The sequence below is a fragment of the Heloderma suspectum genome, chromosome 5, assembly GCF_057233095.1.
Source record: "Heloderma suspectum isolate Gila_16-S chromosome 5, 16-S_ref, whole genome shotgun sequence".
Classification (NCBI taxonomy): domain Eukaryota; kingdom Metazoa; phylum Chordata; class Lepidosauria; order Squamata; family Helodermatidae; genus Heloderma; species Heloderma suspectum.
Window position 1 is genome coordinate 142,925,356 of NC_139462.1, and position 12,055 is coordinate 142,937,410.

At 47.2% G+C, this 12,055-nt stretch overlaps 1 protein-coding gene across 1 annotated transcript in view; it reads right to left on the minus strand.

Annotated features, from left to right (window-relative positions):
* Positions 1-12,055, minus strand: part of LOC146344594 (ATP-binding cassette sub-family A member 13-like) — a 262,433-nt gene that overhangs the window by 183,949 nt on the left and 66,429 nt on the right. The window contains exons 15-16 of the mRNA XM_084857720.1: positions 5,713-5,870; positions 2,899-3,129 (exon numbers count right to left, since the gene is read on the minus strand). Of these exons, the coding sequence (XP_084713846.1) occupies positions 2,899-3,129; positions 5,713-5,870 (389 nt within the window). The remainder of the gene's footprint in view (positions 1-2,898; positions 3,130-5,712; positions 5,871-12,055) is intronic.

The window sequence follows — 12,055 nt, forward strand, 5'->3', positions numbered from 1 at the left end:
GCTTACAGTTTCTTTGCGGGATTAGGAAGGGCTCCTTTACATGGCTGACATGTGGTTTGAACTGCGGGGGTGCCTTCTTCCCTCCCTGGCATGTGTGCAAAGGGGGGGGGGAGTCTTGTTTTCATAGCTCGCAGCCCCCAGGAAAGCTCTGACTTACTTCTGAGTAGACATAAAATGTAAGATTGTGCCGTAAGTCTGCAACTCTCGGCACACTTACTTGGGAGTAAGCCCCATTGAACTTAATGGGGTGCTCTGAATCAGCAGAGGATGTTGCTTCTGAGCTTGGTGGAGGGGGGATCAGATGTGTCTCCCTTTGTTGCAGGGAGGCATTTTACCCTCTTCTCCCTCCAACTGAGAAATGTGCTCAAGCATTTACATGGCAGACACCTGGGAATCAAGGAAAGTCCTTCCTCAGCAAGACTTGAGCGGAGGCAAGAGTTGCATTGGCAGGCAATTCTTGCCCTCGCGCCTGTCAAATCTGCTCCTGCATGCCCCGCTCCCATCCTCAATGCCTGCGTCATCCTGACCGCATGCTACCCCAGCAACTGAAAACAAACACCCACAGCAAGCAGACAGAGTGGTTTCTCCCGCTATTGAAGAATGTTGTCAGGAGGTCTTGACGCCCCTGTTCTGTGGGCTGGAAAAAATACCACTTTTTTTGCGTTAGGGGAAAACACAGGATAGGCTGGGGGAAATGGCAGGAGACACCCTGGAGGTTCTCAGCTTCATCTAAAGAGCCCACAAACGTCTGTGACACAGCCATCTCAGTAGCAGGATAAAAGCTCAGTGTGATGGACCCCTGAGTTTCAGTGTATTAGCTCTCATCCAGTCCATTGTCGCAGCCAGGCGCCGATCTAGTACATCCACAGCCTTAGCTAATGAAGATGAAAAGGAGAAATAGAGCTGCATGTCATCAGCATACTGATGACAGCACACCCCAAAACTCCGGATGACTGCACTCAACGGTTCCATGTAGAAGTTGAATAGCATGGAAGACAAAACCAACTACTGTAGAGAATCCACAGGGCCGAGCAGTATTCCCCAAGCACCACCTTCTGGAGTCAACCATCCAAGTAGGAGCAAAAGCACTGCAGTGCAATACCTCTCACTCCCAACTCAAACAATCATCCCAGAAGGATGCCATGGTCAATGGTATCAAAAGCCACCAAGATCAAGGAGAATCAACAACACCAAACTCCCTCTGTCTTTCTCCTGACATAGGTCATCATACAAGGTGACCTAGACTGTTTCCATGCCAAAACCCAGCCTGAACCCCAACTGAAATGGAGCCAAATAATCGGTTTCATCAAGGAGTTTTGGAGCTGGTTTGCTGCCCTCACTGCCCCTGAATATACATGACCATAGGCACACACCAGTGTTCAATTGCATGCACTAGGAGTTTTTCTCCATCTGCACTTAAGCCGTCTCCTATTTTCCTTCATCGCATTTCAGCTGATGCAGAAAGCGCAGCAATATAGTGTATCTATCAGGCTTCCATCCACAAAGGCGGCACAAATATTTTTAAATAAATAAATAACCACTCTATTGGCATCTATATCCTACTTCTGGCACACATACAAATGCCCTGTAGCATGTGGATAGTCCCACACACACACTAGACAGCAGACTTCATACAGGTGAAGCTAGGGTATCTACTGATACAACTAATACATCTATAGCGACGGCGGGGAATTCAGTGTTCACGCGATAGGCTATGCAAATATTTGCGTAGCCTATCACGGCCAAAAACAGGGACGCAAATGGCGTAGCGGACGCCATTTGCGGCCGTGAAGCTGGTCAGTTAGCCTAAATGCAGCCGTAAATGGTCCACTATGCCATTTGCGTCCAGGGGACTGACTTAGACAGAGACACGGCACGGCAATGGCTGCCGGCCATATCGACTTTCTCCAGCCCTGAGGAGCTGGCAGCCAGCTCCGCAGGTGCGATGTGGAGCCGGCCTGGATGGATTCCGGGGGGGAGGAACGGATCACCTCCCCCCGTCGAGGATTCCGGGGGGAGGAACAGATCACCTCCCCTCCCCGGTGGACCCCCCCGTGGACAGCAGGTAAGGGGATTCATACATCCCTATACATCTACTGACGTCTTAGTTACATCAGTAACTAGTACATCAGTAAGGTATATATCAACTAATGTACAATCTACTGATACAACGAATACATCTACTGATGTCTTAGTTACATCAATAACTAGTACATCAGTAAGGTATATATCAACTAATGTACAATCTATTGATACAACGAATACATCTACTGATGTACTAGTTACTGATGTAACTAAGACATCAGTAAGGTATATATCAACTAATGTACAATCTACTGATACAACGAATACATCTACTGATGTCTTAGTTACATCAGTAACTAGTACATCAGTAAGGTATATATCAACTAATGTACAATCTACTGATACAACGAATACATCTACTGATGTCTTAGTTACATCAGTAACTAGTACATCAGTAAGGTATATATCAACTAATGTACAATCTACTGATACAACGAATACATCTACTGATGTATGAGTTACAGTAACTAGTACATCACTAACGAATACATCTACTAATGTACAATCTACTGATACAACTAATAACTCTGCATGAAGAATGGCAGATTTCCCAAATAACACATATTTTAAAAGTGTCAATGGACAGGAAAGACAACTAGTATGAACGCATGTAGTAGCCTATATTAATATATTTGCATGCACGTATTTTTTAAAAAACAGAGCACAAAAGGAATACACACACACACACTATTTGTTGTTATCAATTACACAGCAAAGTGCATCTTTCTGAAGACAGTAAACATGAGACTTATTAGGAAAGCGTAACCAATTTTCCAGAGAATCCATTGCCAGATAATGTAGGAAACAAGTTACCTCTTCCAAGGTGGTATCAGAAATACCATAGCCAGTCACATGGAGATACTGAAGATTTTCATCCAAAGTCTGGAAAAGGCCTTTAAAGGAGGCCTTATCAGCTTCTGTTGGGATCATGTAGGTCAACTCACTCCCACTGCTCTCTTTCAGGAATGCTTGTGGTATGTAAGCCTGAACCAGAGATGTAATATGAAGGGTATCTCCGGAGTCTTCAGCTGCAGATAGGGAGGGCTGCACAAAAAGGAAACGAGCAGAGCAGATTATATATCCTGCAGAAATATTGTGGGAGGGGGAGGCTGGATTATAAATATTAGATTTAATGATGCTTGCAAGTAAGCAAACACATTCTTAGAAGCAGGGCTGTGTGTATAGTACACTAAAACTTCTTCTAATCCAAATTCTGTGCCATGAAAAGCTAAATCCTGCAACCTGCATATATTATGCAAATGAAGCATACTTTCCCCCTTATTTTATAGGTCTTTGCTTATTTTAGTAGTTTCTAGTCCTTAATACTCCAAAGACAAGCTTGAGAGTGTATTTGGAGACTATCTGGTAGATGGTAGGGTTGTCAGAGAATTCCACCACGAATCTCGGGGAGGCCGAATGCCAGCACATTCGGCCCCCCAAAATCAGTGGCGGAACGGTTTGCCCCCCCTGCCCCCGCCCGGGATGGGACTTACCTTGGGCGGATCTTCCTCACGGTGGCGGCTCCGGCGGCGGGGCGGCGGCCGGTCTTCTGACCAGCTGCCGCCACCATTTCCAGTTAAAAAAAACGTGATAGGCTACGTAAAGATTTACATAGCCTATCACGGCTAGATTTTTAAAAAACACTGTGATAGGCTACGTAAATGTTTACGTAGCCTATCACGGCTGAATTAAGGGGAAAAAACACGCATACGCAAATGGCGGCACCCATGGGCGCCGCCATTTGCATTCCTTATTTTGGCACGTCTACACTATGCTATTTGCGTTCCCCTTATTTTCGCCATCTTAGTCTACGTAAATGTTTACGTAGACTAAGACGTGCCAAAATAAGGAATGGAAATGGCGGCGCCCATGGGTGCCACCATTTGCGTACGCACGTGTGTTTTTTTTCTTTTAAATCAGCCATGATAGGCTACGTAAACATTTACGTAGCCTATCACGGCTGACTGCAGGGACGCAAATGGCGGCAGCTATGGCCGCCGCCATTTGCATCCCTGCTAGCCAGTGGCCGGATGTCTGGCTGCTGGCGGAGCCAGCCAGCGGCTCCGCAGAATCCCTGCGGAGCGGAGCCAGCCAGCCAGGATTCGGGGGGGGGAGGGATGGAGCGCCTCCCCCCCCAGCCAGAATTTTGGGGGGAGGGACGGAGCGCCTCCCCCCTGGCTAGAATTTCGGGAGGAGGGACGGAGCACCTCCCCCCCACCACGAATGTCACCCTTTGAAAAGGTAAGTGACTTTCGTACATCCCTAGTAGATTGTAGAAGCCAAAATGGTGGCAGAACAAGATTTCCAGGGGCTAGGAACTACTGAGGGGTAGTTACTTAGAATGTGGAAATGGTGGGTTTAGAAAAAATTGTGCATCCTCTCCTTTCTCCTCTCTAAATTCTCTCTCCCAAATTCTCTCTCCCAATGCTGCTTCTCATGTTTAAAAAGGTGTCAAGGTGGTTTCTAATCTTCAATGAGGTTCTGGAATATTTTAGAACTAACAGTGCTTCAGAAATACTTATGAGAAAGAGTGTAAGGATAGTGTTGAAGCTAAGCTAGCGTTGTCCTACACACTTTCTGGAGGGAGAATCATATGATAGCTACTCTAAGCAACCCAGAGGAACAGCAAATTATATGCATAATTAAACCATTTAAAAACCTATGTTTTATTACCGAAGCTTTGCAGCAACGTCCCTACATCACCAAATAATTAACAGTATATAGTAAAGTGACATATGCTTCCTTCAAAAATGTGATGTAAGCCAAAACCACCCAGACATATTGCCGGCCAGTTTTGACCTTCATGGAAACTCTCGTCAACACCTTATTTTCTCTTGACAAGAGATTTCAAGTACCTGGGTTCCCTGGGCTATCATCAATAATGCAATCAAATCCATTCAGCAGCCACAGTGTGTTAGGTTAGAGATGGCAGCTATTAACTGCCTGGCTGTCGCTATCAGACTCACAACCAATACAAGATCCCTAGCAGGAAAAAGAGTTCAACTAGGGATGGTGGAAAAATCTGCCATGGGGTCCAATGAAGCTGGATTCTTTAGAATCCAGCCCCCTGGAGTCCGTGGTGGAATGGACTACTCCCCCACCACCACCACCCAAAATCCTCCCCAGACGGACCCTACCTGCTGCCGGCTGGTCTGGGTCCGTCCACTGCTGCCATCCGTCCGCTGCCCCGGACTGCGGCTACAAATGGCGTCCGGCGTAGAGGACACCATTTGCATCCCTGCTCTTTTCAGTGATAGGCTACGTAAATATTTACGTAGCCTATCACCAAAAAGAGCAGGGATGCAAATGGCATCCCCTACACTGGACGCCATTTGCAGCTGCAGCCCGGCAGCAGACGGAAGTCCAACTGCGCACGGTACCCAGCCAGCGGCTCCGCCGACTCGACGCAGAGCGGAGCCAGCTGTGCAGAATTCTGGGGGGAGGGATGGATCGCCTCCCCCCCCCACAGATGCCCGGACTGGAATGGGGTGAGTATTCCATACACCCCTAAGTTTAACAGAGGTTTGGAAGGATGGTGGCAGCTGAACCTGGCAATCTTGCACAGAGCAATCTCCATGATCATGTTTGATGGCTCTTATATAGTAGCATGCCCTTTGTGCATCTCACCTTTTTTATGAAGGTTAGACTATGCCCTTGGCTGTATGTTTCCTTCAGGTAAGATGGAGAACCACAGCATCTCAGCTGCCCATGCTGCAGGATGGCAACGCGGTCACTCACTACTTCTGCTTCATCAAGGTGATGAGTGGTGAAGATCACAGTGTGACCTATGCCAAGAAAATCAATGCGCTGAACTTAAAAACACTAGTAAAGCTCACTGATCCAAATCACTCACAACAGGCATCCAAAAAATTAAGGGTGCAATCCTATGCACATTTAGACAGAAAAAAGTCCCACAACTCCCAGCATTCCCCAGCCAGCATAGCTGAATAGGATTGCACTCTTAGGCAATCCTAGGTTTGAACAAATAAGATGATCTGGTTCCTAAACTTGACTGACATGAAACCCACACAGTGAAATCAGATCATCATAATTCAGAAAAACCCAGTTGTCATTTGGTGTGATCTTCTTATATAGCAAACGCGTACATATCTGAAATGTTTGCCCTGTCATTTTTGCCTATTTGAAATTTATTTCAAATTGTTTCTGGAGAAGTGGGGAGTGATCTGGAAGTCAGGGGTATATCCACCACCCCCTTGTCATGGTCAGATCACTATCTAGTGACGTTGGTCTTCTCGGTTCCATAACCCCTCCGCAGGGGTGGAGAACCCATTAAAATGGTCCGCCCCAGTCATCTTATGGATCCGAATGGATTCCTGAATGTGCTTGGGGATTTCTGGAGCACACAAATGGCCACTCGGTCGAGACCCTGGTGGGTGGCTGGAATGCCGCAATCACTAGGGCATTAGGTCGGGTGGCTCTGAAATGCCCTCTCCCCCTGAACAGGGCTCGGACTGCACCATGGTTCACTCCGCAGTTACGAGCTCTGAAACAGGAGGTGAGACGGCTAGAGCACCAGTGGCAGAAATCTCATGCCAAAGATGATCAGATACAGGCTAGAGCTGTATCTTCAGCCTATGGCGGTGAAGGCAGCAAAAAAGGAATATTATGCTGCCTCTATCGAGTCCGCAGAGTGCTGTCCCAGGAGGCTGTTCCAAGTGGTCCAGAGCCTGGTCTGTCCAGGTGCTCCGGAAGCACTGGAGCATTTTCAGGTCTCCTGTGAGGCCTTGGCAAGGCATTTTGCAGATAAAATTGATCAGATCAGGAGTGTTATTCCGTGTGCCGTGGATACAGTTAGCAAGCGAGAGGTGGCCTGTGGCAAACCGGTTTTGTAGGATCGGTTTCAGCTTCTTTCTTCTGATGAAGTGGACAAGGTGCTTTCATCTGTAAAGCCAACCACCTGCTTACTTGATCCTTGCCCATCTTTGCTCATTATGAGCTGCAGAGAGAGACTGGGTGAGGGGATCAGGGCGGTGGTGAATGCCTCCCCTGAGGAGGGAGTGATGCCATCAGCCCTCAAGGAGGCAGTGATAAGACTGCTCTTAAAGAAGCCGTCCTTGGAACCCCAAGTTCTGAACAACTTTCGCCCAGTCTCGAATCTGCCATTTTGGGGCAAGGTGATTGAGCAGGTGGTGGCGATGCAGTTGAAGGCACACTTGGAAGAAGCTGATTATCTAGATCCATTCCAGTCGGGCTTCAGGCCTGGGCATGGGACAGAAACAGCCTTGGTCGCCTTGGTGGATGATATGAAGAGGGCTCTGGATAGGGGCGAATGCTCCTTCCTTGTTCTCTTTGACCTCTCAGCAGCTTTTGATACCATTGACCATGGTATCCTCCTGGACTGCCTGGAGGGGTTGGGCATTGGAGACACAATATTACGGTGGTTCTGGTCCTTCCTTTCCGGCAGGTACCAGAGGGTAGCGCTGGGAGAGGAGGTGTTGGACCTGTGGCTGCTCACTTGTGGGGTGCCACAAGGTTCCATCTTCTCCCCGATACTATTTAACATCTATGTGAAGCTGCTGGGGGCTATCATCAGTAGGTTTCGGGTGCAGTGTCATCAATATGTGGATGACACGCAGCTCTACCTCTCATTCAAATATTCACCAAGATTGGCCATAGAGTCCCTGTCCAAATGTCTGGAGACGGTGAGTGGCTGGATGGGGAGGAATAAGCTGAAGCTGAACCCTGACAAGACCGAGGTACTTTTGGTGGGAGACAAGGGGAGGTTGGGGGATGTTGACCTGGTGTTGAATGGGGTACAGCTACCCTTGAAAGACCAGGTCTGCAGCCTGGGGGTCATTTTAGATTCCCAGCTGTCCATGGAGGCTCAGGTGTCAGCCATGAGCTGAACAGAGCTGTACCAATTCCATCTGATATGGCAGCTGCGCCCCTACTTTCCTGACCATCTGCTCCCATCGGTAGTAAATGCCTTGGTCTCCTCTTGTCTGACTACTGTAATGCGCTCTACATGGGGTTACCCCTGAAGTTGGTTCAGAAGCTGCAACTAATGCAGAACGCAGTGGCCCGCCTGATTAAAGGCAGCCATTGGCGAGACCACATCACTCCAGTGCTGAAGGTGGCACTGATTACCAGTTGTTTTCCAGGCCAAATTCAAGGTGTTGGTTTTGATCTTTAAAACCCTATATGGTTACAGCCCAGCTTATCTCAAGGAGTGCCACCAGCAACACCAGACAGGCCGCTCAACAAGATCAGCCTAGGATGGCCTTCTGTCTGTCCCATCAGCCAGGACAGCTAGGCTGGTGAGGACGAGGGAGAGGGCCTTCTCTGGGGTGGCCCCCACTTTGTGGAACTCCCTCCGTAGGGAACTCCGCCATGCCCCCTCTTTAATGAGCTTCCGCCATGCATTAAAAACATGGATGGTCAGGCAGGCATTTGGGGTGGGTCAGGGTATTTTTAGAAATACAATGTTTTAAATGTGGAATGTTATTGTTTTAAATTGTTGTACTACTGTACATCACCCAGAGTGGCTGGGTGACAGGCCAGATGGGCGATTAAGAAATGTAATAATAAAATAAATAAATGTGATATATACTGCGGACAATATATGGACCAAACCCTGGGGGGGAGGGGTCTGGTAAAAATAAGAATTGTCTTGCTGGATCAGTTTAGACCAGGGGTGTGACACCTGTGGCCTCTGTCCTCCCATCCTTCCTTACCCCACCAACAACTGCCTCATGCAGGAATGGATGTTTAAAAAAAAAAAAACACCTTCCACTGATGCCAATGAAAGCTTTTTTTCTAAAGTCTAATGAATGCCTGAGGGGTTTTTAAGAGGTTCACAGCTGGGAAAGGAAGAATTAACTCTACCTTTCCCTTATGATGTGCCCCCCTTAACACCCACCCCCAGCAATGGCACTTGTTATTCAAGCCTAATTGCTGCATGGGCTCGAGCGGGGAGGGGGGCGTCAAAGCAGTAAAGAGAAATATTAATGCTCCCCTCCTTGTATTCTGCAACAGCCCCAAACCCAACCCCCCAAGCAGCAATTGGGCTTGAAAAATGTTATAAGCCTAATTGCTGCACCTTTGGGGGGCAGGGAGGGGGGATGATAGTGAGAGTCTGGGTGTGTATGTGTGGGTCAGTGGAGGCTGGTGGCTCCGATTGTGGTGGGGCTGTGGCCCCACTCTGGTTTTCAGCCAGAACCAGCCATAGCTCTAAAGGACCTCATTTGGGGATAGGGTTCAGCACCTTAGATAGGTCCTTTAGAGTTCTGACTGGTTCTGACTGAAACCCAGAATGGATTCACAGCCCCACCGAAATCAGAGCCACCAACCTCCACTGGTATGGGTGTGATAGAGAGAGGAATTAATATGCATATGTGTGAGAGTACGATGTTATATCTATCTTAGCATCCAGGACCCAGAATACTGAAGTACACTGCCTTTAATCACGGAGGTGCCATCCAGCTTCCTGTGACTAATATGCATTGACAGACATATCTTCAATACTTTTGCCTAATCCCTTTTTTTTTAAAGGACCAGTCTTTTTTTTTTTAATGGGTTAAACAGCAATTGCTTTAAAAGTCTACCTTCTATGCCCAGCTATAGCTTTTCATGTCTGAAAGTTTAATGAGCTGCTGTGAGTCATAAGTATATTTGAATAATAAAAAATAACATGAAATTACATGTGAAAAGATCTAATCTGTACAAAGGTGACAATGTCATGAAATGAGAAAACCAATGCATTTTGAAGATGACGGTGCTAAGTGGGATTCATAAGCAACATGGGCAGGATCGAATAGGTCACTTTCTCTTTCCTAAAGGAAGGTTTTGAGCTTTATTTGGGTGCCATAAAGATTCCTTTTGCATTATGTAGCCTCTGCCTTTAAGAAGGTTAGGGCTGGGGGGTTTCCCCATCACCCGAGGTACTGTTTTCCTAGCCTAGTTCACTTCTGGTATCAGAGCTAAGCTAAATCCTCTAACTGATTTTATTTTACTGGCCCAGATCTTATACTTTTAAGAGCAGCCTGGCTTGGGGTTATTATGCTGGTTAAGGATTTCTAGGATAGCCAACTGATGAGAAAAAGAAGGAAAAAAAAGCAGCCTGAACTGATTTTGTGTCTTTAACAGTACCCTGGCTGACCTGCAGAAATACGGAGCTGATGCTTTTCATGGTATGGAGGGAAACATCATCACCTACTAATAGGGTTGGGTAAACTCACTGAGACTCCCCTCAGTTTGACCTGGAGATTTTCCAAAGCTCTTCACACCACCCAAATGAGGGGGAAGCCAGAGAAGACCTCAGAGCCAACAGAGTGCTCACGTTACCCCACCTCCTCTGCTCTCTTACCATGCCGACCCCCCATGTCTGAAACACACTCCCTCTCGCTTCTCTTTACCTGCTTCTTAAGAGTAGGAGTAACAGGAGCAGCAAGAATGAGAGGCAAAGGCTGGGTTCTTTCTAGGGATGCCAGAGAAATTTGAGACGGATTAAAATGAGTTCAGATTTCTAAGAATCCGACCCGCAGAATCCATTGTGGAACAAACTCCTCAAGCAGCACAGAGTCTGTGAACTTTCAGATCTTTTTTTTTTTTCTTTTTACTTTCCCAAAACCTATGCAAATTTATTCATAGGAAAATACACAAGTTTCTGCTGTGACATAAGCCATCCTCGAAAATATACGCAGGGGAAAGTTGAATGGAATGGGGGACAATATGCTAAATGTTACGTACTACTGTAAATTATGTAAATTGTTGCGAACCCTCTTATGGAATTATCTGCACATTTTTCCACATAACAGGAAAAAAACCAATCTGTCTGTGAACAGATGCTGGAACAAATGACATCACACAATCCACGAAACACACACAGGGTGGATTTCACAAAATCCAGACATCCCTAGTTCTTTCTCTCTCCCATCTAACACTCTCTCTGCTTCCCCTCCAGTAGCACCTCAGGTCAGAAGTGCTGGGCACAGTGCATTCTCTGTGCATTGTTCATTTAAAGTTCATTTAATGCTGGAGCCCTTAAAGTTTAGCAAAGTACAGCACCCAGTCTCCATTGCCCTTTATCACACTATTAGCTAAATCGCCCTGGTACGGCCCTTAGGTTCTGGAGCTCTTAAATGTACAGCTGTGCTGATTTTTCAGCAAAGCTCAAATTTGGCAATTCAGGGATGTGGGGTGGGGGTCAGAAAAAGAAATGTCCTGAACGTGGGCCATGGCAGCATGGCAAATTCCTGAGGAATTTCAAGGTTGGCCTACTTTAGCATAATTTATGATGGCTGGGGGTTCCTTCCCCTTTTTCTTCAGTCAAAAAAAGGCCTCATTGTGTCCTCTCTTCATGAATAATGAGGCTCTCCACATGAGCCCATTCGTTCCTGCCATGCTTCCTGAGGTGTTTCCAGGGAAGGATGCCGAACCCCCAGGAATGGTATCTCATGGGGCAGGAATGGTAGCTCATGGAGAACCTCACTGCGTCCACTCCTAGCGAGTGACAAAGCTTTCCCATTCCTTGGAAACATGGCAGGGAAGGAAGAGCACCTCCCAGAGACCTTCACAGTTCACAAGAAGGAGACACAACATGACTGGTTTTTTTTAATGAAAAAGAGCCAGCTCATAGTACGTCCAACCTTGAAAATTTCTCAAAAATTAACCCATCCCAATGCAGCAGCACTGATCTCCCCATGCACACACACTTTGGCCATGTGTGTGAAAATTTGGGGGGGGTCCTGTGGGAGGGGAATTTTCACCCAGCACTATGAATTACCTTCCCAGAATCCACCATGCCCTGCGTTTCTGATACTAAGTGATGGTGGAGTGGATGGGGGGGAGGCAGATGCAAGGAAAAAAGCCCTCCCTGTGCTACTTCTGCTGCTCCTGTTCCTTCTCTTACGAAGGCGACAAGGGGAGAATGGAAAGGAGGAAGTGTGCATTGGTCAGCATGAGCTGGTCAGGAGAGCTGAAGGGGAGGGCGTGGGACTCCCAAGTGTTG